We start from the raw sequence: 26,265 nt of genomic DNA, 5'->3' as shown, positions 1-26,265 counted from the left end.
TGATCTCATTTTCACAGGAAACAATCCAAGCATGTTCGAAGAATTCAAGAAGGCCATGACTGAGGAATTCGAGATGACAGACATCGAGCCGATGGCATACTATCTCGGAGCAGAAGTAAAGCAACTTGAAGATGGAGTATTCATCACACAAGAACACTACGCAAAGGAGATTTTAAAGAAGTTCAAAATGGAGGATTGCAAGTCAATCAACACCCCAACGGAATGCGGTGTCAAGCTATCTAAGAACGATAAAGAGGAAAGGGTGGATCCAAAACTATACAAGAGCGTGGTGGAAGCCAACGGTACTTAACTTGCACAAGGCCGGATATATTATACGCTACAAGACTCGTAAGTCGCTACATGGAGAATCCAACCACTACCCACTTCAAGGCAGCAAAGAGAATATTCCGATATCTCAAAGGTACGATCGACTATGGCCTATTATATTAGCTGCTAACGATTATAAGCTTGTTGGCTACAGTACTAGTGATTTGGCTGGAGACAACGATGACCGAAAGAGTACAAGTGGATATGTGTTCTACATGGTATACACATCCTTCACTTGGATGTCTAAGAAGCAACCCATTGTCACATTATCAACATGCGAAGCCGAATATGTGGCCGCCACCTTCAGTGTTTGTCATGCAATTTGGCTCAGGATTTTATTATTGGAGCTCGGGTGGCCACAAAAGGAGCCAACAACTATTTGTATGGATAACAAGTCAGCCATTGCGCTATCCAAAAATTCAATGTTCCACAACCGCAGTAAACACATCGACACCCACTGCCATTACATCAGAGAATGTGTTGTAAATCAGGAAATTCAAGACCAAGTTGCTGATATTTTCACAAACCCACTCATGCATGAAGACTTTATCAGGATGAGGATATTGCTCGGAATGACAAACTAAGTTTAAGGGGTTGTTGGAATAAAAAATAATTAAACTTGATTTTTGTAGTAGAATTATCTAGATTTAGGGTTTAAGTAGTAAAATATCTAGATATTTTAGTAGAAATATCTACATATTTTAGGAGAATAGTCTAGATTATTTAAGAAATATCTAGATTTTTATAGATAAAAATCTATACATTTAGAATATAAAAGTATTAAGTAGATGATTCTAGAATAGGAAGAAGATGCCTATAAATATTGATAAGTTGTAACATTTTGTGCAAGTTGAGAAGATTTGAGAATAAAAAGTGTTCTTTTGCTTTCCCACATAACCAATGAGCAGGATGTTTATAACCTGGTGTGCATGTTTCCTTTTATTGCAGATAATCATGATACAGAAAGACAATGATCATACCTTTTTTTTAAGACCAGTTCATGCTGGCATATTATGTATGTCTTATTCAATGTTCCTCTAAGCAGTGGAAATTCTATTTCAAAAAATTTAGACCAGTCCATGGAAGACATGCAATTTGAGAAAAGTATTAAAAAATCTATACATGTAATTGCAATTAAAAAGAATTTTGTTTACCTGATCTTATTGGGATAGGAATGCATCCAGCGTGCAATTTAGACATTTAAAATCTTTAATATGTAAGATTCTCTTCAACAGATGCTTAATATCTATATCTTTGCTAGTTGTTTCCAATGTCTTTATTTTGTAACGCTGTGAGCTATCCATATATTGATCGATATCTACAATCCCATCATTTTCAAGATATATAGAAACTCTTGGAGATGTGTCTAGCTCTCCAATGACTGTCTTCAACTTTTCCAACCATTTTGCTGTGAGATTTTTACATCCAGTTTTTATACATGGGCTCACCAAATGCCGTCCTACCACATAGAACACTTGGATATTCAGCACATCAAATAAGATTTCAGCTTTGCTGTTAAATAGCCTCAGTGCTATTCTCTCCAATGATGGACTATCGATTTTAACGCCCATCCCATTATATTCCGAGTTTATGTCTCGAACATCTAGCTTCTTGAGATGGTTAAACTTGGACCACATACAATGTTTGTAGATATGTACACCTATGTTCAAGCCTACTAGACACAACTCTTGAATTTTCAGATTATATACCCAATCGTCTGGAACCGTGACCAAATCAAGAGATCCCAACGTACGCGGCTTATATTTTTTCTCTTTATCAGAACATATAACCATGTCCAGGCTTAATTTCTCAAGATTTGGACACTTCTTAATGAGATCCCCAAATACCTCTCCCAACAAAACCACATCTGACAAGTGTAGAGAGGTAAGACTTAGACAACCTATTAGTTGTTTAAGTCCGAAAGTTACAATCCCTTTGCTGAACATGAGAGACTTGATATCATTTGATTCTAGAACACATTTTGGTAGATCTAATCTGATATTTTGATAGCCGACCATTCCAAAATCAAGTACACATATTTTTATGGTAAGTTCTTTTACACCCAGTTCTACACCATATTCAATCAACCATTCAACCAACAAATGATCAGGACCATAGTTATCGGGTTCAGCGGGACCTCCGCGCAAATTGGCCGTAAAGAAGCTAATCGAGTATTTTCAGCGGAATACTTGAGAAATCGACTAGCGACGTGTTCGCGGAATTTTTCAGATTCAAAATCGACTTGCTCAAAGCTCAGATTGGGTCGGCTCATCCACTCGTCACGCCAGAGGGTTGACACCGCCGCTGCACTCGCTGTCGAGCGTTCATCAACGAAACTGAAGATTACGTGCTTCAAATCTTGAGTGAGGTCATCGATGATATTGATAGCCATTGAAATTAGGGTTTTTGAATTTGCGCGCTACTAATTTTGGGAGAGGTAGGAGTAGGTTGGGTCGATCCGGTATATGGTACCAAAAATTTTGGGGGTGGATGGTCGTATTGTATACAACTTTCAAATTTTAGAGACAACTTTTAATAAATATTACTACCTCTATCCCACAATAAGTGTCACAATTGTCATTTCACTTCGTCCCACAATAAGAGTTACATGTCACTTTTAACATAAATGGTAAGTAGACCCCACATTCCACCAACCAATTCTACTCACATTTTATTATAAAACCAATATATATAAGTGAGACTCATAATTCACTAACTTATTCAAACCACTTTTCTTTACATTTCTTAAAACTCGTGCCCACACTAAATGTGACACTTAATGTGGGACGGAGGTAGTATTATTTTCCAAATAAATACTAATATTAAACTTTATATTCATTCAAGAAATTGGACATACTAATAATCAGTTTCTTGATAAGCACAGCTTCACTTTCGAAAATAATCAGCAATATATGTGACCCTTGCTAATTCTCTTTATTTCATACAAACTAGTATCACACCCGTGCGATGCACGGATAGACTTAATTTATCACGATAAATTTATATTTTAAATTAATTACTTTAAACCAGATACAACTATATTATTATCTAGAGGTTAAAATTATAAACGTGTAATACAATTTAAATATATCGCCCGATATGCTTGGCAGCATTGACTACATGTGTTGGAAGTGGAAGAATTGTCGACTGTTTGGAGGGGGGCAACACTTAAGCAGCCACAAAGGTGGAGGCCCAATGCTCATACGGTCGCCGACTACCGCCTATGAATTTGGCATGCATATTTCGGTGCGGCCAGATCCAACAACGACTTGACGTGCTCTACTCTTCCCCCCTCTTCAAAGATCTTTTAGATGGTGTAGTACCGGTGATCGACTTCACCGTCAACGACCATCCATACCACATGGGGTAATATCTCGCCGATGGTAACCACCCAAGGTGACCGACTTTCGTGAAGACGCTCAACATGCCACAAGACCCAATTTTTTATGCGTAGCGTCAAGAGACTGCTCGGAAAGATGTCGAAAGAGCTTTTGGTGTCCTTCAAGCCCGATTCAAAATTGTGAAGGCCCCGTCTCGGATGTGGTACATGAGAATAGATTCAATATCTTTTTAGTATTCTCCATTGTTACATGAGAAAGCTTTGATAATAAACTGCAATTCGCTAATTTGATGGTGAAAAATGGTAATTTTTTTTGTATGTGTTTTTCATTTTTGTGAGTTTAAAATTAATTTTGTTTTAAATAATTAATGGAAAGTTATTTTAAAAAATTTTGTACAAATTTGAAACATTGATGAAAACTTTTTGTATGTATGATGTAATTGTATTAACTTAAAACACTAATGTAACTTTTTGTATGAAATATGTAAATTTAATACTTTTTGTACTAAATTGAAACAAAGACAAAACATTTTGTATGAAACCGATATTTTTCTACTTCACAGTCTCATGTTGTTCAATCTTTCTTCCACTTTTCTCTCTCATCGTTAGTTGTACATTGCATAAGAGAATAGTGTGTTGAAATACTGGATTTGATAATATGGTATCGAGAGTGTAGATTTGAAATTGGAGCCTTTAATTCCAAGTTTCCGTGGTTAGGGAGTACTATCACACACATGTTTGCAAAATCATCACAATTTTAGTATTTAAATTTCCTAGCCAAATAAGTCTTGCACAAACAACTCAATTTATATACTCCCTCCGTCCCATAAAAGTTGAGTCGTATTCCTTTTTAGTCCGTCCCAACAAAGTTGAGTCATTTCCTTTTTTAACAAAAGACAAAACATCTAATCACTCTTACTTTATTCCATCATTTATTTTACTCTTTCTTATCTTTCCTACTTTTTTCATCTCTCCTATTTATTTAATATAAATTCTTAATCTCCGTGCCCAAAAGTTTTGTCTCAACTTTTATGGGACGGAGGAAGTAGAAAACTTGAAAAGTAATGTAGAAAAGTAAAAATATTCCAATCGAAGTCAATAGAACTGAAAAATATATTCCATTTAAAACTGAATTACTTAGAATATTATAATTTCCAATTCAATTTTCTAAGATATCAATTCCAAAGTACTCGAATATCCACGAAATGAACAATTGCATAATTCGAGATGAGAACTCTTCGTGGGTGTTGGAAAAATTCAATCTTGGTCACATGAAATCTAATTAATCTAAAAAATTGTGAAAATTTAGATACAAGCTTGGCATAAATGCTAAATTCGAGGATACGATTAAATTTATTTTATTTTGTGCATTGAACAAAAAGCGGATAAGCTATATTGAAGCCAATGAATTACTCTACTTGATTCACACAGCTACACAATTTTGTGAGATGGCGACGATACTGAGATGGTACAAACCCTTGTTTCCTCTCCGCCACCCACTGGCGGCGAAATCTTTCAATTCGAGGACCAAATTCCGCTTTCGCACCACTTTCTCTGCTGCAAAGTCTCAGTCTTTGACGACCTGCTGTGAGCAAAATACCGATGCTAAATCGCGGCAAGTAAAGAAAGAGCTTTGGCTGTACAACACGATGAGCAAGCAAAGAGAGTTGTTTAAGCCTAAGGTGGAAGGCAAAGTAGGAATGTACGTTTGCGGCGTCACCGCCTATGATCTCAGCCACATTGGCCACGCCCGCGTTTATGTTGCTTTTGATGTGCTCTACAGGTCTCTTTCTATCTCTCTTGATGTTTTAGGTTAATTGGATTGTATTTTGTTAACATATTTGTTATTTGAAATTAGGGATATCTGTAGAATCATATGAGCTGCTGATGTTTTTGGTAGAAATGTGATTATATGTTATGTGAAGAGGGAAAGCTCTGACCTTGATTTTGAATTTAGGCAGAATTCACCCACCCTCTCTGTATCTGTCTAGTATTATATGCTGAGCTATGTGGGCTGTTGATAGGGAAAAGTTATATATGTTATGTAGAGATGGAAAAGTTTGATTTTTATCTTGAAATTAAGCCTCTATCTCTGTCTCATAAATATTATTGATGCAGAGTCATTTGAGCTGTTGATGTTTGTGTTAGAAAAGGGATTATCTTTTGTGAACATATAAATGTTATGTAAAGAGGGAAAAGCTCTGACCTTTATTTTGAAATTAGGCAGATACCTTAAGCATTTGGGATATGAGGTTAACTACGTCCGCAATTTCACCGATGTTGATGACAAGGTGAGTTTGATTGATTTGGAACATCTGAAGATGTAGTCTTGAAGTCTTTTGTGTGTTGGCTACTGGAGGAGTTTTGTTTGTTAAGTTGTTGTGAGAATGTTAAGGCTGTTACTTATAAATATCGTCTACTTGTTACGAATTTTATGACAGGATTCCCCATTTTCGAATTCTGTAGATTATTGCCAGAGCAAATGAGTTGGGTGAAGATCCGATTAGCTTGAGCAGAAGATTCTGTGAGGAATTTCATCTTGACATGGCGTATCTGAACTGCCTTCCGCCTTCCGTGGAGCCTCGTGTCTCTGATCACATACCGCAAATTATTGCTATGATTAGACAGGTATACTTGTCCGACCATTCATTTGTCTTTGTTTTTCTGTGACATTCATGAGCTGACGCTCTGTTTCTTACCTGTGATAGATACTGGATAATGGATGTGCATACGCAGTCGAGGGTGATGTGTACTTCTCCATAGACAAATTCCCCGAGTATGGACGATTATCTGGACGTAAACTGGAAGATAACAGGGCCGGTCAACGAGTTGCAGTGGACTCTAGGAAGAGAAACACAGCTGACTTTGCTTTATGGAAGGTGAAAATCCATTTTATCGAAGTGTTCTGTGTTATATGTTCTCTAGATGTTTTGTTCTTGAGGTTCGTCATTTGCTTATTTCACAGGCAGCAAAGGAGGGAGAACCTTTCTGGGAGAGTCCATGGGGTCCGGGAAGGCCGGGATGGCATATCGAGTGCAGTGCTATGAGTGCTGCTTATTTAGGTTATTCTTTCGACATACATGGTGGTGGAATGGATCTTGTATTTCCCCATCACGAGAATGAGATTGCTCAAAGCTGTGCCGCCTGCCGTGAAAGCAATGTAAGTTATTGGATCCATAATGGATTTGTGACCATCGATTCTGAGAAGATGTCGAAATCTCTTGGCAACTTTTTCACCATTAGAAAGGTACGAGGACAAAGGCTCTCTCTTTTCTCCTACAGTTTGCATACATTTGATAAGTTTTTATTGTTTCTAACTTCAGTGGTCGGGTTTAGGTACTCGAACTTTATCATCCACTGGCTCTGAGGCATTTCCTTTTGGGAACTCACTATCGTTCCCCTATTAATTACTCGGAGTTACTGCTTGAAACTGCATCAGACCGTGTTTATTATATCTATCAGGTAAAACACATCAAGCATTCAGCTCGGGATTAGATGTGACAACTGATTTGTACTTTCTAGTACATATCATTTAGGTTTTTTTAGATCGAATTCTCGTTGATGTGTCATTTTATGGATGCAGGCATTACATGATAGTGAGAGTATCACGGCCCAGCATGATGTAACTAGTTTGAAGGATTCGATTCCAGCAGATGTTGCAACTTGCATCAACAAATTTTGGGATGAATGTTCGATATCAATGACAGATGATCTACATACTTCTGTAGCATTGGCTGCAATTTCTGAACCATTGAAAACCATGAATGATCTTTTACATACCCGAAAGGTACTTTACATGTTCCACTCCCAATAGTCTTTTCCTCTCCGAGTTGTAATATGATTTCTGAATACGATCTTGGGTGCTTCGTGCAGGGAAAGAAGCAACAACTCAGAGTCGAGTCACTTGCTGCTTTAGAGAAGACCGTTAGGGATATTCTTGCTGTTTTGGGGCTTTTGCCAGATAGCTATTCCGAGGTAAAACAAATGAACTTTGATGAATGCGTGAGTTAATAATGTGTTGTTGATCGTGCGACCATCTCGAGATTTCCTATTAACTTGTCTTGTGGTTTACATGAAGGCGTTGAAGCAGCTGAAGGATTATGCTCTGAGGCGTGCAAAGTTGACAGAAGATCATGTTCTGCACAAGATCGAAGAAAGGAATGCTGCGAGAAAAAATAAAGAATACGAAAAATCCGATGCAATTCGAAAAGAATTGGCTAGTGCAGGCATTGCACTCATGGACAGCCCAGAAGGCACAACTTGGAGACCTGCTCTGCCTCTTGCATTGCAAGACCAATAGTTCGAGCATCCGTTTTGGAAAATTTTGACGTTTTGATAGCATGATAAATCACCAATTCTTGAAACAACTTCATTCCAGGTAACTGTGATTAGTGGTAAACTGGAATTTTGATTCTCCATCAAATTTTATTATTACTCTGTTGGAAACTACATTTACTTATTGATACCGATTGCATTCGAAATCTATATTGCTTCGTAGAAACTAGTCGTATATTATGAATCTTGGTAGGGGGCTATGCTTTATTTGCAGGCAGGGAGGCTGATAGGTATCTGAGCAAATAGTATAGAGTAGGGAGCAACTGTTATCGGTTGTAAAACGTCTACTCTTCTCGGGTTTAATGGAGGTATTTGGCCTGAAGAGTTTAGTTGCAGTATTTCCCCATTTAGAAGCATTGTTCTGCTATGCAAATCTCCATCTGTTGCAGTTAGATGGTATTCTTCTCTCAACATCTCGTTTCCGGTCTCTTCCTCTTCTTCTCTGTATCCACCGGAGAATTGTGTCTTGCGTGTTAGGCGAACAGCCTGCTCAAGCGTCAGTTTCTCGACTGAAACCCCAACTTGAACTGTAGTGGTGTTGTCTAGATTGATCAGTAGCAGTGTGATTCCGTTCTGCAAAAACACAGTGTGAGTATAGGGTTTTTACTCGGACGAGATCTTCTATTTCAAAACGACGTTGCATCTTCTATTCAGGACCCTTCTTGAATAGAGGATCGAGCTCGTCTGGCTTCCCACTTACCCTGTTCTTGGAACAATGAGCGTACGCACGCATCTTTCTCGTCCCGTTGAAGCTTGTCGACACAACCCGTCTTCCCATGAGACGATGCCAAAGAAGTGCACTGCACATACTCGAAAAGTGAGTCATGCCATCTCAGTAATCAGAATCATAACAATGAGACAGTGGACCACCTGTAGTAATCGGGGTTAGGGACGAAAGTGTTTGTGTCGATCAGACCGTAGTTCCCGCCAACGAAGGACTGTCTGCAGTATGTTTTGGAATCATAGGCAGCAGACATTCCTAGCTGATCCAGATACCTTTTTTCACAGTAAATGGTTATATTTGAACTTTCATTTCATTTCAAACACTTCAAAAATAGTAAAAAATTTACCAGAAACTAAACACAAATGCATTTGTCACAAGATTTCTGCCACTGTTATAAGCCCCTCCAGCCTCACCAACCCAAGCAACAGCTCCACTTGCCGAGCTCTTCACGATGCTCCGGAGATCCTTAAAAGTCTGCGCTTCGCCGTCAAGATACGAGGGGTCGAGTATCTTTTCAATCAAATGCTCGTCCACTCCTAGTTCACACGAAACGAAAAGTATAAAGACTCGCCCCAGATGAGGAAACTAACTAAACGGGCCCCCTCATTGTACCTGGCCCGAGATTGTAAATGTGATGCGTGACAACTTGAAGTGATCCGGCCGCTCCCTTGACAAATCTTGAGAACCACGTTCCGTCAAAGAAGCCGCCCGGCCCAAGAACCAAGGGCTTGGTGTCGAAGCCCTTGTAGATCTCCTGCACTTTCTTGCCAAGTGTGATCACATCAGCTGCGTATTGATCGGCTGCAACGCTTGCTCCAATGCCGTTTCCGCTCAGTTCGTTTCCTGACACGAATATAATACTCGGTTTGTAAGTCTCGTGTCTGATTTGAAGGAGATGAAATGCAGATCAAGAATTTGTTACCGAGCTCCCATCCATGGATGGTGTAGCCACTGTTGACAGTGTGTCTAATTAGAGATTCTGCGTTGGTGGGGTCCCAAGCTCCCGTGCACACGCCGCCCGGTCCAATAGTCCGTCCAGTCAGCGCATTCAGGCCGAATATAACCTTAGCTCTGCAGTTCAAGAGAAGACTCTATAAGGGTCTAAACACAATGTACTTTCTTTCACAAGATTCGTCAGCATTTGATGAACGACGTACCCTGCTTGTGCAAAGAAGGTGTTGAGCTCGTCCCATCGCGATAGGGGCAAGCAGCCGGGACCGAATCCGAACATCTCGGAGCTATTCTTGATGAACTGAGTGCATGGAATAGTATCATCTGATGTTTGATATCTGAGTTTGTCTTGTAGAGTTCCTCCCAGTCTGATTTTCAGAGGAGAAAAGGCTGAAATCAGAGTATTGTTTTCAGTTCAAATGCTTTTATACAGAGATAATAGCCATTTAAATTATGAAGTTCAGTCAAATTTTGAATAGTCACAAGGTTTGAAACGAAATATTAAACCACAAAGTTTCAATTTTTTTTTTCAGTTGTCCCGTACGTGTACAAAACGACGTCTTTGGTGATGCCCAAAATGATGTTTAAGAATCACTATTTTTTCTTGTATTTTCCTTTCTTTGTTTTCTTATTTTTACATTAAACATCATTTGAGCATCACCAAATTTGTCGTTTTGTACATGTACGAGACAATTGGAAAAATTTGAAACTCGTGATTTAATATTCTGTTTTCAAACATCGTGGAACTGGCCAAACTTCGAACTCATGCAGTTTATACCTTTGATAGCATTCAGCAGAATCTTGTTGCTCAAATCCTATAAAAGATGAAAGATTTTAACTTATATCAGAATTTCCCTCTTTTCTCCAAGTTTTTGAGAAGCCTAAAACTAGTGAATGTTTGATCTCAAAAGTATGAACTAACCAGATTGAGAAGGGAAGCAGTTCCCCAGCTGCAGGTGCCGTAGTCGCATTTCGTAGGCGGCCACCAGTCCATCGTAGCACAGATGAAGTCTTCGTCCGTGACTCCAATGGGAGACGATCCATCGATATGCACTGTTCCGTTGGCGCTCTGAGAGACGGCCCTCGTTGCGCCTCGGCTGGCTAGGTAGAGCCACCACAGGGTTAGCCCAAGAATCCTCATTGCAGAAGCCATCTCAGATAACAGTGTGTCTGAATTAGCATCACTCTTTGAATAAGCCATTCAGGTTAATTTGTGTATATATGAAGAGAAAGAGAGAGAGGTTGAAGGGTCACTTTCTTGAAAATAATTCAAAAGGAAAAGCTGTTTTTGGATAAAGGAAGTGAGATGGCAAAACTGCTTTTGTTGCTGACATTACAAGTTCAATGTTTTGGTGAAGATTTCAGACATGCCATGGTTTAGTGTAGTACAAGGAAAGAAATTGTTTGGTATATTATCAAGTTTTAATTAGTACTATGTTCATACCTCAAGAAGTTGATATGATCAACATAATTTAATCTAAATAAATTAGAAGAAGAATGTTGATAAGATTAGAAATATCATTATTTTATTTAAACAGTGTTGTTAGGAGCGTAGGACGTAACTAGGGTGATGACTGATGAGGCACGACTCGAATATAAAGAGATGTAAAGTCACCTAGAGAATATAAAGAAATATAAGGGCATTTAAGAAAAAGAATTAAAAAAGGGTAAAAAGGACAAATCAACTCATTCATTTTATATTCACAATAGTAGACTATGAAGGATTAGTCTGCCTTACAATTGTAAATAGAGTGATTAATTAACACATCTTGTTCCTTAATAATTGCTAATTTGAAGTTATACTAAGCCATGAGATTCAGATATGACCTTAAAATCTAGGTGCTGATGTTATTTAATTTTCTACCAAATTTCAGTATGTGCCAACAAAAGAAACAAATATTTTTGGCCAGGTAGAGAAAAAAAGGTGGAGGTCATTTTCATGAAAGGTTTATTCTTAATTGACATTTTGTTATTTTTAATTGGCTTTATCTTATCAAGACCATTCAATTTTATCTAAGATTGAGAGGTTGTTCCTATCATTGCATTGTCACATTTAGATTGTAGTTAGGTGTTGGAACAATTTTTCTTCATCATAATAATTGTTAATGATACCAACTTTTTCAAGGTTGCATCCATTTATTTTAAGAAAATTAATTTTATTTCATACCATGGAGGTGGGATCGAAATTTAACTGGCTGGATGATGAAATCCCTGTATATGTGCTCCATACATTGTATACAAATATAATATACTCTTTTCGTCCACGATTTAAAGTCTCGCCTTGACTCGATGCGAATATTAAGAAATATAAAAAAATGTACAGAAAAAAAAATTAATGGAATTTGAATCCCACTTTTATATATTTGATTATCAGTTACCTAAAATGAAAAAAAATAAATTAAATGAGACTTTAAATTACGGATGTCCTGAAATGGCAAAATAGTTTTTGATTTTATGAAGAATAATAGAGGCAAATCCAATTATTTTATTTTGTTGCAAAAAAAAATTATACTTATGGATTTATTACAAATTTATAGTCTATAGTACGTATATCATTGGCATATTGCATGTAGGTGCAATTAATAAGGATAAATTAGTTCAATGGTCCATTTTAATAAATATGCATAATATCATGATTTTATTGCCTCCTCATAATATGTACATAATATTAATTAAAATAAGTCATAATATTTGTAAAATAGGATAGAATTCTTTCAAAGCAAAATTCTCAACATTCTTGCAATCAAGCAATTTACAATAAGTCATAATATTTGTAAAAAAAGGCTATAAGTTCAAGTTTTCACCATGTAATAGTCCAACAAAACTACACAGTCGCTTCTATGAGGCTTGCAATTGCAGTGCTTTCCATTTTGTGTTTCATCTCCACAGGTAAATGAAGGCAAATTTATCAAAATGTGCCAATCAATCCAAACAACTGAATTCCGTAAATAAGAACGTGTAACGCCCGTTAAATTTACGGAATTCAGTTGCTGGATTGATCCATTTTGAGAAATGAAGCTCATTCAAACACGAGTTTAAAAACCAGAAACAAAGCGACAAAATTATTTCACACATAAATCACATCCAAGATTAGTTCATTTTTCATCACTAAAATGTTCGTGTTTGTCTGCAGCATTTGGTGAATGTGGAGTGAACGAGCTTGTGATCGGGACAGTGAGGAGCGGGAGGCAGATAGGAGGGAAGCCGGAGTGAAACGTGCAAGTTGTCAACAACTGTAACTGCTCACAGTCGAACATCGTACTAACTTGCAGTGGCTTTCAGACAGTTAAGCCCGTTGATCCCTCGATTTTCCAGAGGAATGGCGACCACTGCTCCGTGAATGGAGGCCGCCCTCTTCTTCCGCGGGCTGATGTCAAATTCTCCTATGCTTGGGATCCACCCTTCTTCCTCTTCCCCTTCTCCACCAAGCCTCTTTGTTGATCACAGCTTTTCAAGAATTGTAACTCAGTTACCATATTGCAAATCTTGATTTGCAGAAATAAAGTATGGAAACAATTTATCCGTCAAATTCTGATTCATCCGCAATTTTAAAAATCAGTCGTAATAACAAGAAGATTAAAAAAAATTCTCAATTTTCTTGCGGGGTCTAATTTGGGTGAAATTGTATCTAACGTGACTTTGAAAATTCCATGAGGATGAGGCTTAACCACGTTTTCAATTTGAAACACGTGTGCACTAAATTCTCATCATACTATATGTGTAGATTTCTTGCTAAAAAAATTCATGCAATCAAGACTAGTAATTTACAATAAATGTAAAAAAACACTATAAATTCATGATCACACCATGTAATAGTCCAAAGAACTACATACCTTCTTCACAATGTTGGCATCAATGAGGCTTGCAATTGCAGTGTTTTCTATTCTGTGTTTCATCTCAACAGGTAAATGAAACTCATCCAAACACAAAGAGTATAAAAACCAGAAACAAAAGTGACAAAACTATTGTTTCAAAAATTCAAGGTTAGTTCAATTTTCATCATAAAAATGCTAATATGATCTCTGTTACTGCAGCATTCGGTAAATGCGGACCGAACGACATTGTGGTCGGGACAGTGAGGAACGGGAGGATGAATAGAGGGTTGCCGGAGTGGGACGTGCAAGTTGTCAACAACTGCAACTGCTCCCAGGCGAACATAGTAGTAATTTGCCGTGGTTTTCAGACAGTTAAGCCTGTTGATCGGTCGATTTTCCAGACAAAAGGAGACTACTGCCTAATAAATCGAGGGCGCCCTATTCTTCCCCGAGCGAATGTCAGATTCACCTATGCTTGGGATCGACCCACCTTCCTCTTCCCTTACTCCACCAAATCTCTTTGTTGATCATTGCTTTTCAAGAATTTTAGCCTTTTCATGAAAACTAAGTTACCATATTGTAATCTTGATTTGCAGAAATAATGGTTCATCATTTGAATAACTCCACCATCAATATATGAAATGCTAATTTGATCAAGTAAATTAAAACTCAATCTTCTTTAAAATCTTTAAAATAAATCTTGAATCTTCAAAAGAAAAATCTTGAACAAATGAAGCAGGAGTTTTTCTAGCATTTGAAGATGATCACACACAAAATCCCAAGAGCAAAGTTTTAATCAAGTCGAAGAAGAAGATGATACCTCGTTGCAAGAACTGCACTCGTTCCTCCCGATAAGAGCCATGAATTTATCTCTATACTCAATCAAAGGACACTTATGAACCAATGTTGTCCCATCATAAGCCTCCTTGAGAATCACAGTGCTCTTCACACCTTTGTTAGTGACATAAAACACGCCGTGATGCTTGATCAAGCAGAGCAGGAGTCGAGAAGGCAGCCGGTATTCTGAGTGGAACGCGTCCAGCTGAGCAGAAGTCAATCTCTTCTCCATGGTTAAGCTCAAGAGCTCATGAAGCACTGCCACAGCTCTCTTTCGAGACTTTGGGTCGGAGACTTCAAACCTCCTCGCGTTCAAGTAAGGAGAAGGGAATTCCATCTTCTGCCACCTCTCAAGCTCCTCGAGATAACTCACATTCGGCCTAAAACCAGCAGGAAACCTCAATTGGAACGCAAAGGGCCCCGGAAGGTTCCCATCTTTGGATATCCTAACGCGTCTCGTATTGAGGACGAGTTCTTGAGGCGACAGCCTCTCCTCGCGAGCAGTTACTGCTAGCGAAGAATCCCAATTCTCCAAATGCAGAAACTCCCTCCCGTTCATCTCATCCAATCTGAAAAACTTGGGGTACTTCAGAATCACACAGTTCTTGAAATCATGAGGCAATCCCAACTCATCAGAGATCAAATCAATGGTTTTTAAGGGGAGTTTACAATCAACTGAAAGCATCAAAAGCTTCCTCAAATTCCTGACCAAAATGGGCTCCATCTCCGCCCTCGCCTCCGACTCTAAAAACGCAATCTTTTTAGCTTTTTCAGTCAATGTGACCGCGGGAGGCGACCCCTGACCACCGAATACACGAAAAACGGTGGGGTATCTCTCGATCACGGCCATGTAAGTCCATTTATGCACGAAGCCAACTTCTTTCTCGAGATCTCTGAGCAGAAGGGAGGTTGTTTTCTGGGATTGAATGATGGATTTGAGCTGAAGGATTATAGAGGGCTTCTTGTGAAGATCCATGACCCTGTCCAGTTCTTGCACTCTGTGGTATATCTTCTTCTTTGGCTTTCTACCTGCAGTTGTTTTGTGCATGATTTGAATCCTTGTGTAGCATGATGAAATGCTGGATTCCCTCGTTTTGTTCATCGCAAATGGCTTTAGCAGTCTATACATTCTTGGGGTTTTTCTCAGAGGAAATAGGTCGAACAGTTGGGGTGCAAGGTCCTTCAATTTAAAGCTCGATTTTTTTCATGCCTGTATTGCTAGAGGAATAAAGCCTGGATTTTTGTACTTGGGTTTTTAATAAAAAAATGGATTTTTTGGTTCATTCCGATCAATTTGGTTTTGGTAAAAAATGAATCAAAAACAGTATGTTCATACCAAATTGCCTACGTTTCAAGTATATGGGGTTAGCAGTTAGTACATATATTAGTCATTTATGTTACCAAAATCCACTATTTTAATCTCTCCTATTTATTACAAAATGCATTAATTGACATGAGTAATTACTTGATGAAAATAGTCTTATACTCTTATTACTACTCATAATCCAATCCCATATAAAGTAAAAAATAAAACTTGATATTGTATTCATAATACAAAATCCATCTTTCTAAAATTAAGGCATGTTTGGAATCATTGAAAGCCCATCTCAAAATCACCAATTTATGGAGTATCTAACTTGATGAATTAAGAAATGAAATAGTAACGGTTTAATCTTAATCAAAGAAAAGAAAGTGAAAGCATTGATATAAAAAATTACATCCTATGCAAAATTCAAAACTAAAAAACACAGAGACAAGGAGATATCATATATGTAGGCTCATTTCCTCCGTTTAGTAGGTGGCTCTGGAGTCTCCTCCTCTTCTTCTTCCTCTTCTTCCTCCTCTTCCTCATCCTCGTCCTCGTCGCCGTCATCATCATCATCTTCGTCCTCATCATCCTCGTCTTCTTCCTCATCGTCCCCACTTCCAGCACCATCACCATTTGCAGCTGGAATGTCCTCCGGGTCCTCCTCATCACCTAGGTCCTCCCCTTCCTCGGCCCCTCCGGCATCCTCATCCTCCTCGTCTCCACCTTCATCATCCTCCTCCTCATCGTCTTCATCATCGTCATCCTCGTCTTCACTAGCTTCTTGATTCTCGGGCTGCTTCTTCATGCCGAGCTCAGTCATCAAAAGCCTTCAAACAACAAATGCTACTACCATCAATGCCAAACTAAATAAACTACAAACTGAAGAACATTTTAGAAATCAACCAAACTAAATAAACAACAAACTGAAGAACATTTTAGAAATCAACCAAACTAAATAAACAACAAATTGAAGAACATTTTAGAAATCAAACAATATATCTCACCTATCTACCACCGTTGATTCAGCTGCGTTTGCAAGAGCTCCTATCTACAAAAACAATTAACACAAGCCAACTCAACCACAGAGCTCATCAATCAAATAAACATCATCTGAAAATCCAAATTAGTAACATAATCATCAAATACTAACGAAATTCTACAAAAATCGAATGGATTCGAAACCAACAGATGACAAAAAACAGCCTTCAAACTCAAATTTGTGCACATCTACAACCACATCACCATTAATTACACAATAATAAAACGGAACCATCAAAATATCACGACAAAAAATGCGAAACGCACTAAAATAACAGAATTAAGATCAAACGGAGGAAGAAGTGTACCGTGGAGAGCAGAGCGGTGGAAATTTGAAGGAGGAGAGCCTGAATCGCGAAGGTGGAGAGGCTCTTGGCAAAGTTCACAACCGCAGCCTCCATGAAAACTGATGTAATTTGGGAGAAAAACTGATGTAATTTGGGAGAAATCAATCGAATCGAAGTAGGAAGAGTAAATGCAGATGTGTGAATTTATACACGACTGAGATCTAAAACCCTAACTCAATTAATTTATTTCCAATTTGGGGGTTTTATGAATATGAAGGCAGGGCTCAATTAACCGGGTTTAAATATCTTACTTTTTTCTTTTTCGGAAGATTGTAGTAAATTAATTAAATTAAAATTTTCATTTTCAACGTCAATAAAACACAATGGTCATGTGTTAATTATAGTGAAAAACTTATATATAAATCAATTAATATTTAGGATTAGTGATAAATTAATGTATATGCATTGGTATTTGTGGTCTATTTTTTTTTTCACCGAAAATTGTCTCTATTTCAAATATAAAAAGGTTCTTTCTATATTTTACTCATTTTCTCTCTTCTTAAATATTTTATTCGCTTTTTTCTTCTATCTTTCGCATTTTTAACACTTTTTCTCTCTCTTATTTTATCAATTTTCAATAAAACTCATGATGAGTATATTTTTCATGGACAAAATGATTATTAGTTAATAATATATTAATTAATTTCAAATACATTAATTATATTATTGAGTTCATTTTTATTCTCGTACAGTAATTTGAAAATGATTGTCGGTTTCAAACTAAATAGGTATATGCATATTTTTCAGAATATGATTAGTGATATCTTTAAGAGTATAATAAGGGCAACTAATACTTCATTCGTCCCATAAAAATATATGCACTTTTTATTTTCACCATTTATATAAAAATATGGGTATTTTCATTCATGTAAAATTATCTTCAACTCATTACTTATATACATCAATTTATTTTCAACTTGTATAACTATGACCACTATTACAATTCAATAAACACTAATAATAATGTAGTTCTCAATATTCACTAATTATTCATTAATTCTCATATCATTTTAATTATCCATATTTTTATGGGATTAAAGAAGTAATAAGATCTAGTACTTGAATAAAGATGATCCGCTTTTATTTGATATATAATTTAGAGTCATCATGTAGTATACTCTATTTTATGCACATTTATATTTATTCAAAGATTTACCGTATATCTTTACCAACCAAAGTCATTTATTTTAATTCCATTTATTAGTATTATTTACATTTTAATGTATCATTGAGAGAGAAGGTTTAGAAGTATCTAGAAAGTAGTAGATGTATCCTCATTGCAGAAGGTTGAGTTGTATAAGCCCAACAACCGCAATAATACACTTTACATACTAATATGGACCAAGTATGTTAGCATTTCGCCTTATTTTATATTCCATGGTTAATGCATTCGATTATAGTACTACAATTGAAAAAAAGATAATATATATTCCCTCCGTCCCACATAATTTTACACACTTTGACCCGGCACGAGTTTTAAGAAATATAATGGAAAGTGAGGTGAAATAATTGCTGGGATGTGGGTCCTACTTTTAAAGTAAGTTTTATAATAAAATGTGATTAGGAATTAGTTAGTGGAGTATGGGGTCCACTATCAAAAATAGTAAAAATGTAATGGGTAAAATTATGTGGGATAGTCCAAAATAGAATACTTGGATAAAATTATATGGGACGGAAGGAGTATTATCTATATTAATTATATTATGCTCTTAATATATTTTGGAAAATGTCACTAGAAAAGGTTTGATTTGAAGATTTATGATAAATTTATACATAATTTATATTTTAAGTGTGAGATAATTATGCAGAGATCAAACGTAGGAGTTGCTTTGTTTCCTAAAATATCAAATACTTAATTTGAAAAGTTTCAATGTAATATATTTTATTTTAATAATGAATTGATTTTAAACTTTAAAATCCAATTATATATACAGTTTATGGGGTTATAACCAAATGCTAACTAATTCTCCTCCAGAACCCAAAACTTCAATATTATATTGGAAATTTCTCAACATATAGATATAACTTTATCAACATAACATGTAAATTTAAATCTCAACACAAAGATATAATTTTATCAACACAAATCTATTGAGAAAGTTTTGTCTTTGTGTTGATAATTTTAATACATAATATTGAGATAGTTCTGGGTTTTGGATTAGAAAGTTGGTTCTATTTTAACGCGACCCACAGTTTATGTACATTTATCACCACTAATGTCCTAAAAATAAAGACTCATACAGTTTAGTCCACTTCATATTAAAATTCGAATGTTGTAGTAAATACAAAAAGTGAATTTACATTCCAACATTTATTGTTATGAAATTAAATTAAAATATGGAGACTATTGGAGGATACGTCTATGTACAACGAATGTGATTAAAATACATTTACGAGTTTCAAAAATGAAATTTCTTTTGGAAATTGAAGTACTACCTACAAATTCACCCATTTATTTTTTCAAAAAAATTGTGAAAAAACTGAATTATTGGAGAATCCAACAAACATTCGTGTTTCAACATGACTTATCAGATAAGCAGACGTGCTTATCACACAAGTTCAAATATATAACTCTGTGACTCTGACACAGACCCTATTTGTTTTTGTTTTTGTAGAGTGAGAGAGAGCTTAGTTGTTTTCCTTTTTCTTCCAATCAAAAAGTAAGCATCTTTCTCACTTTCCAGCTTGTATGATTTTCCATTTCTATGGACTGTTTTTGAGCAAGCAAAGATTGAATCTTTGCCTTGATATGAGTCATTCCATCATTTTTGTTTCGTTTGATGCTAGGGTTATTCTTGATTTTGGCATAGATTTGATGAGAAACTATTTCAAAATTGTTGAACCCCCAACTTGTCTGATTTCAAGAAATTAAGGTCTATGTTTTTTATTTTTTAATTTGTTTTTTAGGTCTTTCCTCTATGAATTAGGATGCAAAAATGTGCCTGAATTTGACTATGTATATATGTGCTTATGGGCTTTGTTTGTTTTTGTTTTATTATCATTTTTGTGCCTTTTTTGGACTATGTTCCCTTTGTCTGATGTATACATTTTGTCTGATTTCAAGAAATTGAGGTCCATATGTTAATTTGTTTTGTGGTCTTTCCTTTTTTTTGAATTAGGCAACAAAAGTGTGCTTAAATTTCACTATATGTGCTTATGGACTGTGTGTGTGTGTGTGTGTTCTTGAGCCTTATCATTTTAGTTCCTTTTGGACTATGTTCCCTTTTGTTTATTTACATTCATAGGTTAATATGATGCATAGCTTTGTCTGATTTGAAGAATTTAAGGTCCATATTTTGATTTGTTTTGTGGGACTTTCCTCTAAGATTTAGGGCACAAAAATGTGCTTAAATTTGACTCTATGTGCTTATGAACTGTGTGTTTGTGTGTGTTCTTGAGCCTGATCAGTACCTTAGTTTGGTGAGAGGAGAAGAATAAATTATATTGATATGTTGATGCAATACATTTTTGGCAAGTTGATTAGTTCTAATTTGGCAAATTAATCTTTTGATTGTGTAATTATTGCTTAGTTTATAGGTTAGGTGACAGCTGCCAGCAATGTCGTCTCTCGGCAAAGACCTAATGTTCTTGATCATGCAGTTCTGTGATGAGGAGAATCTTAAGAAGACCGCACACATGTGAGTTGTTACGTTGGGCTCGTGTCGTTCCACTTATTTTTCCGATTCGTATCTCATGTGTATACCTTCTGTAATAGGCTTGAGCAAGAATCGGGCTATTTCTTCAATATGAAGTATTTCGAGGAGCTGGTGCTGGATGGGAACTGGGACGAGGCCGAGAAATATCTCTCGAGCTTCACGGTCGTTGAAGACAACAAATACTCCACCAAGATATATTTTGAGATTAGGAAGCAAAAGTATCTCGAGGCCTTGGACAAGTAAGCTAGACGATGATGTTTTTCTCGAAATGTTGGCTTGTTTCTAACTCATTTGCATATGTTTCGATAGGCACGAGTTTTCTACCGCCTTAGACATTCTTAAGAAGGATCTCAAGGTGTTTGCGCAGTCGAACGAAGAATTGTACAAAGAAATGGCTCAGCTCTTGGCACTAGATGACTTGAGGTATGATTAGGAATGGAATAAATACAAAATCATATCATTAAGAATTTCTATAAAGGTTGATACTCTTATTTGGTACAATAACAGGGAAAATGATTCGCTCGCCTTATATGGAGACGCGTTAACTGCTAGAAAAGGCCTCCTAGGTGATCTTCAGTCTGTCATCGAGGCAAACCCCCTTCTCCAAGGAAAAACTAGGTTTCCTCAAATCAAAAAGTCGAGGTTGAGGCGTTTGATTAACCAAAGGTTGGTAATTCGACTTTTTTTTTCGTGTAAAGTATGTGTTCATTTGGGGTGAATTGGTTATAATGTTACGATATGCAGTTTGAACTGGCAGCATGTGCTATGCACGCGTCCTCACTCGCAACCGCACATCGACACCCTCTTTACAGATCATAAGTGTCCCGGATCCGATAATATGCAGGCTCAACTGAGCTCGTTGGTAAGATTATTACTTTCTTCGTAGAGAAAGGCATGTCGTTTCTCTATTAGACTTTTTGATTGAGTTCTTCTGCAGCCGCCCTCACCTGTTGCAGCTGAATGGCCTCGAGAGAGAGACTCGTCAACTGATATCCCCGTTACAATCAGGAACCATGAAGCTCTATCCGACCAAGGTCGTCTTGTTGTATTTTTTTCACTTTTTCATGTATCTGCATCAGATTTAGATCTAAATTTATACGACAAATTCGGTAACTGCAGCTTTAGCTGAGGAGGGTAGGCTCTTTGTCGATGTAAGGTCAACGGAACATATAATCGAGGTACCTTGTAATTATGCTACGTATTGATTATCGCAGTCCTCATAGCGTTCGAACATTGAATGCAGGAGGAGGTCTCGCAGACGGTTATTTCCACCCGTTGTCAAGCTTCTCGAAATGAACCTCCTATCGATTTTCCTAGCACGGTCGAACGGGTTTTGGATATAGGCTCGTTAATGACTAGCATGGATTTTCACCCTGTTCACGAGGCTCTGTTATTAGGTTGGCAACTTAAATTTGGTAAATTTTCCCGTGATGTTACGTTCTAATCACTCGCGCTGCTGCTGAATCTATTCTTGTAGTTGGGAAATTATCCGGAGAAGTGGAAATCTGGGACGTTGCTGCTCACAAGAAGCTGTTCAGAAGAGAATTTTTGGTCAAGTCGTTAATGGTAAACCGTGTGCTGTGGAGCCTTGATGGTTCTCTATTTGGTAAGCTCGAAAATTATATTTCCCTGAGCTACTCAAAACGGTTAACTTAGAACAAAGTTTATCGATGGCAGGGGTTGCATATTCGCAAAACGAGCTACATCTGTATGATAAAAATGGAAATTCCTTTCAGAAGAAATTGGAGGTATAGCTTCTGTTACTAATCATCCACGTGTTATGTTATATATACGCGTTAGCGTCTCTTATTTATCTAACTTTTTCCTCTCCAGATCGACGCACATATTGGCAGTGTGAATGATCTAGCATTCTCTAAAGCAGATAAAATACCTGTTGTCATAAGCTGTGGTGATGACAAGTTGATTAAGGTAATTTACGCGGTTATAAAGCTATTATGACGATTGACCTTTAACAATCTTTGATTTTTTTTTGTTTCTCTAAGGTTTGGGTTGCGGCAACTGGCGCTAAACTGTATACCTTTGAGGGCCACGAGGATCCCGTGTACTCGCTATGCCCTGGTTTGAAGAGAAATATCCACGTGAGAGTATACTCCTTCTTACGTTGACCTTTTTTTTACTCGTGCAAACTAGTGCATTAATGCTTATCGCCTTTTTGTAATAAACAGTTCCTGTTTTCCATTTCAATAAGTGGTGAGATAAAAGTATGGTTGTTCGATAATGAAGGATCGAGGGTGACTTATTGTGCTCCCGGTTCCTGTCGTACGAGAATGGCTTATGGCAGTAAAAGGTGAATGATTGACCGGAGAACGTGTCTGTCCACATTAGTTGCGTATCTATGGTCTGATTTGTTTAAATTTTTAGGGTGTTTATGTGTGGGACGGTGGAAGACGGAGAATCCTACCTTGTTGAATGGAATGAGAATGAAGGGAGTGTTGTTAGGAATTACCAGTTACTAAGCAAAGGCTCTTCGGCTGTGGTTCAATTCAATACCTGCCTCGACCGGTTCCTTGCAGCTGGAGACGAGCATGTGATCAAAATCTGGGATATGGACAGCGATGAACTTTTAGCCGTTGTTGATGCTGATGGTGGTTTGCAAGTAGGTTTCTACACTTTGATGTCTTGAATCATTTTAAAGCTACTGCTAGATTTAATCGGTGTGTTTTGTTAGGCGAGGCCGCGTATTTGCTTCAGTAAGAAAGAGAATCTATTGGCCGTTTCTGCTGTTGATGGTCGAATCAAGATCTTGGCAAATGATTCCGGCCGTCGTTTTCTGCAGGAAGCCGCCTTCGATTTTGGTGATTCTGCTAAATGTTTAACAGAACCCTTCAGCAATGTCGGTTTCTAACAAAATCCTTTGTTAGTTTGTTTTTCGTGGCAACGAATTCTCTTCTAAATGCTCGCTCTCGTTTTTATATTGTTCGCAGCTTTCTGTAGGTTCGAACAATATGGAGGCAACGAACGTTTCTAAAATCGTTGAAGTTTCTCGCTGCCAATCCATGCTACTCGCTTCTGAAGTCAAGACTAATCTGGTGTGTTTCACAGAGAAGCCACTCTCGTATCACTGATTTCTCGTGATTTTAGTAACGTTTGATGGCTGCAGATACGGAGATTGGTGTACACGCACACAGGTAGTGGCATTCTCGCATTAGCAGAAGACGGCACTCATCTACTGTGGAGATGGGCGAAGAGTGGCGAGGCAATGATGAAATGTGCCCCTCGGTTATGGCAGCCGAGGAGCGGATTGTTAATGACCAACGACCTTCCTGACGAGAGCGGGGATGTGGTCACGCCGTGCCTTTCGCTGTCGAAGAACGACTCATATTTAATATCTTCGTCGGGGAGGATGATTACTTTGTACAATTTGCTGGGATTCAAGGTAATACTACTCGTTGAGACGATGTATGGTTTCTAAACGGCTCATCTTTGTTCGTCTCTCGTGATGTGAATTGCAGAACATGAGGAGCGTGATGCCATCACCGCCTGCTGCAACGTGCCTCTTGTTCTATCCACCGGACAACAACATAATAGCTATAGGCATGGATGACTCCACGATTCTCATCTACAATATACGCGTTGATGAGGTATTGCATCCCACGCCAACGTCTACAAGTGCCACGAGAAACGTGCATTTCTTGATTTTCTTTGGTTTTGCAGCGGATAAGCAAGCTCGAGGGGCATTCCAAACGAATCAGCGGATTGGCTTTCTCGACCAATCTAAACGTGCTCGTTTCTTGTGGGGTCGATACTCAGGTTAGTCCTCTCTACACCTCCTCGTGCACAGAGGTGCGTGCGCGTTTTCTTGAAATGTTTGATTGCCTCAGATTGTGCTGTGGGACTCCATCACATGGGAGAAGAAGAAAAGCACGGTGCTGCAGATCTCGGTCGGCTGGCTGGCATCAGACTTGTCAGAGACGAACGTCGAACTAGACAAGGATCAGCAGCACTTTCTAGCAGTGCACGAGACTCAGCTCGCTATATATGAAACTGCAACACTACGACGTGTGAAGCAGGTACCTATACATCATTGTCTTCATCATTGTCTTCATCTTCATCTTCATCATTGTCTTCATCTTCATCTTCATCTTCGTATATATACATAAAAACCTCAAGATGATGATTTGGTTCTTGAAAAATCAGTGGACGATCGCCAACTTCTGCACGCGAATATCCCACGCGACCTACTCTTGTGATAGCCGGGTGGTGTATGCTGCCATGAGAGACGGGATCATCTTGATACTCGGTGCAGCAGACCTCGCCCCACGCCTTGAGATAGATCCGTCTTCGTACCTTCCGCCCCATCTAAGGTAACTCGGGACAGCTTCCTAGCACCATTCAAGAATCTTGATCAATGTTAACTCTCTTTTGTTGTGGGAATGTAGCTGTTACGTGGATCCGGTTGTCGTTGCGGCTCATCCACGTAAACCGGAGCAATTTGCGTTGGGATTGTCGAACGGCGGAGTGGTCGTTATCGAACCGGAAGAATCTCAAGGGCGATGGACCATCAAGAACCACCTTGAATCTTGAGTCTTCTCAAGGCCAATGGAGTATATCAGTTTTGATGTTTTCTATTAAACCCACAAAGACGGAATTTTTCTTATTTAATCATATTGACTACAGTATATCATTTTTTTCATTTTGAAGCAATATAGTAATAAGTATTATGGGACTTCTTGGTATGATAAAATTGAATGGAGGTTGGAATGGAAAATTTCTATTCTTGTGCTTGGTAAAGCACAAGAAATACAAAGAGAATGGAATTGTTGTTTCTTGATTGATTCAATACCAAACCAAGCACAAGAAATACAAAGAGAATGGAATTTGTTGTTTCTTGATTGACTCAATTCCTATGCTTGGTAAATACAAATAATATAGGAATTGAATGAAATGAAATGAAATGAAATATGAATAATTTATATGTTGATTCTACTAAAAAATATTTATTTAAAAATATTTTTGCCAAATATTTTTCTGTGTGTGTGCATATGTTGTGTTGTGTATGTGCACATATATGTGCATGTATGTGCATATTGGTGGTAGTGTGTGCATATGTGTGCATATGTGTGCATATATGTGCATGTGTGTGCATATTGGTGGTAGTGTGTGTATATGTGTGCATAGAGATGCGATCATATCATAACCCTCAAATCACATGATAACTCTATAACTAAATCTGGACCACACATATTTTATAATCTTGTGGTTGAGATTCAAACTTAGATTTACTTAATAAAAATAGGCGCAGAGGGTAAATATGTCATTTCGCTAATTTAATTTTTGAATTTCGCTCCAGATTCACTCCAGATTTCACGCTCTTCTCATCGGTTTCTTCTCAGCGATTTTCGATTCTCTCCTCTTCTCTGTGATTTTGTTTCCATTTTGATCCAGATCACTCAATTTGATTCTCTCCTCTTCTCTGCGATTTTGTTTCCATACTTCTCGCTTATTTTGTTTCCATAGGCTCCAGATTTGATTCATTTTCCATAGTCTTCAGATTTTGTTTCCATAATTGTGATCGGGAAGATGTTTTCAATTTTGCGTTCTTATTTTCATTGATTACCTCTTCAA

General features: G+C 37.6%; 5 protein-coding genes across 11 annotated transcripts; 2 read left to right on the top strand and 3 right to left on the bottom strand.

Moving 5' to 3' along the window:
* The first annotated feature begins 5,027 nt into the window (after window positions 1-5,027).
* On the top strand, window positions 5,028-8,168 carry LOC125213588 (Cysteinyl-tRNA synthetase, class Ia family protein). 2 transcript variants are annotated; one of them, XM_048114216.2, is made up of 9 exons: window positions 5,028-5,450; window positions 5,895-5,958; window positions 6,134-6,295; window positions 6,376-6,546; window positions 6,633-6,914; window positions 7,004-7,129; window positions 7,251-7,454; window positions 7,541-7,642; window positions 7,746-8,168. In XM_048114216.2, exons 1-9 carry the CDS (start codon window positions 5,116-5,118, stop codon window positions 7,965-7,967), a joined length of 1,668 nt encoding a protein of 555 aa, XP_047970173.2. In that variant the 5' UTR covers window positions 5,028-5,115; the 3' UTR covers window positions 7,968-8,168. The 2 variants fall into 2 exon arrangements, with proteins under 2 accessions (XP_047970173.2, XP_047970174.2); XM_048114217.2 differs by having other exon boundaries at window positions 5,311-5,450; window positions 5,891-5,958.
* Window positions 8,063-10,936, bottom strand: LOC125213589 (heparanase-like protein 3). 2 transcript variants are annotated; one of them, XM_048114221.2, is made up of 9 exons: window positions 10,600-10,936; window positions 10,456-10,492; window positions 9,884-10,067; window positions 9,649-9,797; window positions 9,339-9,569; window positions 9,073-9,262; window positions 8,873-8,998; window positions 8,703-8,802; window positions 8,063-8,575 (listed from the first exon to the last, which is right to left on the bottom strand). In XM_048114221.2, exons 1-9 carry the CDS (start codon window positions 10,876-10,878, stop codon window positions 8,207-8,209), a joined length of 1,665 nt encoding a protein of 554 aa, XP_047970178.2. In that variant the 5' UTR covers window positions 10,879-10,936; the 3' UTR covers window positions 8,063-8,206. The 2 variants fall into 2 exon arrangements, with proteins under 2 accessions (XP_047970178.2, XP_047970179.2); XM_048114222.2 differs by having other exon boundaries at window positions 9,884-10,045; window positions 10,600-10,788.
* Window positions 10,937-12,711: 1,775 nt separating this feature from the next.
* LOC125213590 (Ubiquitin carboxyl-terminal hydrolase family protein) lies at window positions 12,712-15,847 on the bottom strand. 2 transcript variants are annotated; one of them, XM_048114223.2, is made up of 3 exons: window positions 14,313-15,847; window positions 13,511-14,043; window positions 12,712-13,124 (listed from the first exon to the last, which is right to left on the bottom strand). In XM_048114223.2, the coding sequence occupies exons 1-2, from the start codon at window positions 15,456-15,458 to the stop codon at window positions 14,020-14,022; spliced, it is 1,170 nt and encodes a 389-aa protein (XP_047970180.2). In that variant the 5' UTR covers window positions 15,459-15,847; the 3' UTR covers window positions 12,712-13,124; window positions 13,511-14,019. The 2 variants fall into 2 exon arrangements, with proteins under 2 accessions (XP_047970180.2, XP_088925394.1); XM_089069268.1 differs by having other exon boundaries at window positions 13,511-13,562.
* Window positions 15,848-15,982: 135 nt separating this feature from the next.
* On the bottom strand, window positions 15,983-17,219 carry LOC125215206 (uncharacterized). The gene is made up of 3 exons (XM_048116558.2): window positions 16,985-17,219; window positions 16,643-16,686; window positions 15,983-16,465 (listed from the first exon to the last, which is right to left on the bottom strand). Exons 1-3 carry the CDS (start codon window positions 17,075-17,077, stop codon window positions 16,108-16,110), a joined length of 495 nt encoding a protein of 164 aa, XP_047972515.2. The 5' UTR covers window positions 17,078-17,219; the 3' UTR covers window positions 15,983-16,107.
* Window positions 17,220-19,626: 2,407 nt separating this feature from the next.
* On the top strand, window positions 19,627-25,368 carry LOC125210829 (topless-related protein 1-like). 4 transcript variants are annotated; one of them, XM_048110431.2, is made up of 23 exons: window positions 19,627-19,683; window positions 20,554-20,661; window positions 20,739-20,918; window positions 20,989-21,102; window positions 21,187-21,345; window positions 21,424-21,541; window positions 21,617-21,713; window positions 21,799-21,857; window positions 21,923-22,076; window positions 22,157-22,285; window positions 22,357-22,427; window positions 22,513-22,608; window positions 22,683-22,778; window positions 22,866-22,987; window positions 23,062-23,296; window positions 23,369-23,533; window positions 23,625-23,729; window positions 23,801-24,076; window positions 24,153-24,281; window positions 24,355-24,450; window positions 24,522-24,710; window positions 24,838-25,004; window positions 25,080-25,368. In XM_048110431.2, the coding sequence occupies exons 2-23, from the start codon at window positions 20,582-20,584 to the stop codon at window positions 25,222-25,224; spliced, it is 2,982 nt and encodes a 993-aa protein (XP_047966388.2). In that variant the 5' UTR covers window positions 19,627-19,683; window positions 20,554-20,581; the 3' UTR covers window positions 25,225-25,368. The 4 variants fall into 4 exon arrangements, with proteins under 4 accessions (XP_047966388.2, XP_088924778.1, XP_088924777.1 ...); XM_089068652.1 differs by having other exon boundaries at window positions 19,631-19,683; window positions 20,561-20,661; XM_089068651.1 differs by lacking the exon at window positions 19,627-19,683 and adding an exon at window positions 19,765-19,896.
* The last annotated feature ends 897 nt before the right edge of the window (window positions 25,369-26,265 follow it).

This window comes from Salvia hispanica, chromosome 3, assembly GCF_029641045.1.
Source record: "Salvia hispanica isolate PSC_SH4W2 chromosome 3, Shi_PSC_v1, whole genome shotgun sequence".
Taxonomy (NCBI): domain Eukaryota; kingdom Viridiplantae; phylum Streptophyta; class Magnoliopsida; order Lamiales; family Lamiaceae; genus Salvia; species Salvia hispanica.
The sequence above is the reverse complement of the archived record's forward strand: the minus strand, read 5'-3'. Positions and strand labels throughout refer to the sequence as shown.

What these genes read in the sequence shown, in the direction of transcription:
- LOC125215206 (XM_048116558.2), bottom strand. Translation starts at nt 17,077, where the DNA reads ATGGAGGCTGCGGTTGTGAACTTTGCCAAGAGCCTCTCCACCTTCGCG. An exon ending in CCACCGCTCTGCTCTCCACG is followed by an intron (nt 16,687 to 16,984) that starts GTACACTTCTTC and finishes TTGTTTTTGTAG; the next exon opens with ATAGGAGCTCTTGCAAACGC. An exon ending in GAATCAACGGTGGTAGATAG is followed by an intron (nt 16,466 to 16,642) that starts GTGAGATATATT and finishes TGTTGTTTGAAG; the next exon opens with GCTTTTGATGACTGAGCTCG.
- LOC125213588 (XM_048114216.2), top strand. Translation starts at nt 5,116, where the DNA reads ATGGCGACGATACTGAGATGGTACAAACCCTTGTTTCCTCTCCGCCAC. An exon ending in CTGACTTTGCTTTATGGAAG is followed by an intron (nt 6,547 to 6,632) that starts GTGAAAATCCAT and finishes CTTATTTCACAG; the next exon opens with GCAGCAAAGGAGGGAGAACC. An exon ending in GTGTTTATTATATCTATCAG is followed by an intron (nt 7,130 to 7,250) that starts GTAAAACACATC and finishes TTATGGATGCAG; the next exon opens with GCATTACATGATAGTGAGAG.
- LOC125213589 (XM_048114221.2), bottom strand. Translation starts at nt 10,878, where the DNA reads ATGGCTTATTCAAAGAGTGATGCTAATTCAGACACACTGTTATCTGAG. An exon ending in ACCTTCTTTGCACAAGCAGG is followed by an intron (nt 9,798 to 9,883) that starts GTACGTCGTTCA and finishes CTTGAACTGCAG; the next exon opens with AGCTAAGGTTATATTCGGCC. An exon ending in CATTTACAATCTCGGGCCAG is followed by an intron (nt 9,263 to 9,338) that starts GTACAATGAGGG and finishes CGTGTGAACTAG; the next exon opens with GAGTGGACGAGCATTTGATT.
- LOC125210829 (XM_048110431.2), top strand. Translation starts at nt 20,582, where the DNA reads ATGTCGTCTCTCGGCAAAGACCTAATGTTCTTGATCATGCAGTTCTGT. An exon ending in CTGAAGTCAAGACTAATCTG is followed by an intron (nt 23,730 to 23,800) that starts GTGTGTTTCACA and finishes TGATGGCTGCAG; the next exon opens with ATACGGAGATTGGTGTACAC. An exon ending in TACCTTCCGCCCCATCTAAG is followed by an intron (nt 25,005 to 25,079) that starts GTAACTCGGGAC and finishes GTGGGAATGTAG; the next exon opens with CTGTTACGTGGATCCGGTTG.
- LOC125213590 (XM_089069268.1), bottom strand. Translation starts at nt 15,458, where the DNA reads ATGTATAGACTGCTAAAGCCATTTGCGATGAACAAAACGAGGGAATCC. An exon ending in AGTGCAGTTCTTGCAACGAG is followed by an intron (nt 13,563 to 14,312) that starts GTATCATCTTCT and finishes GATGAAACACAG; the next exon opens with AATAGAAAACACTGCAATTG.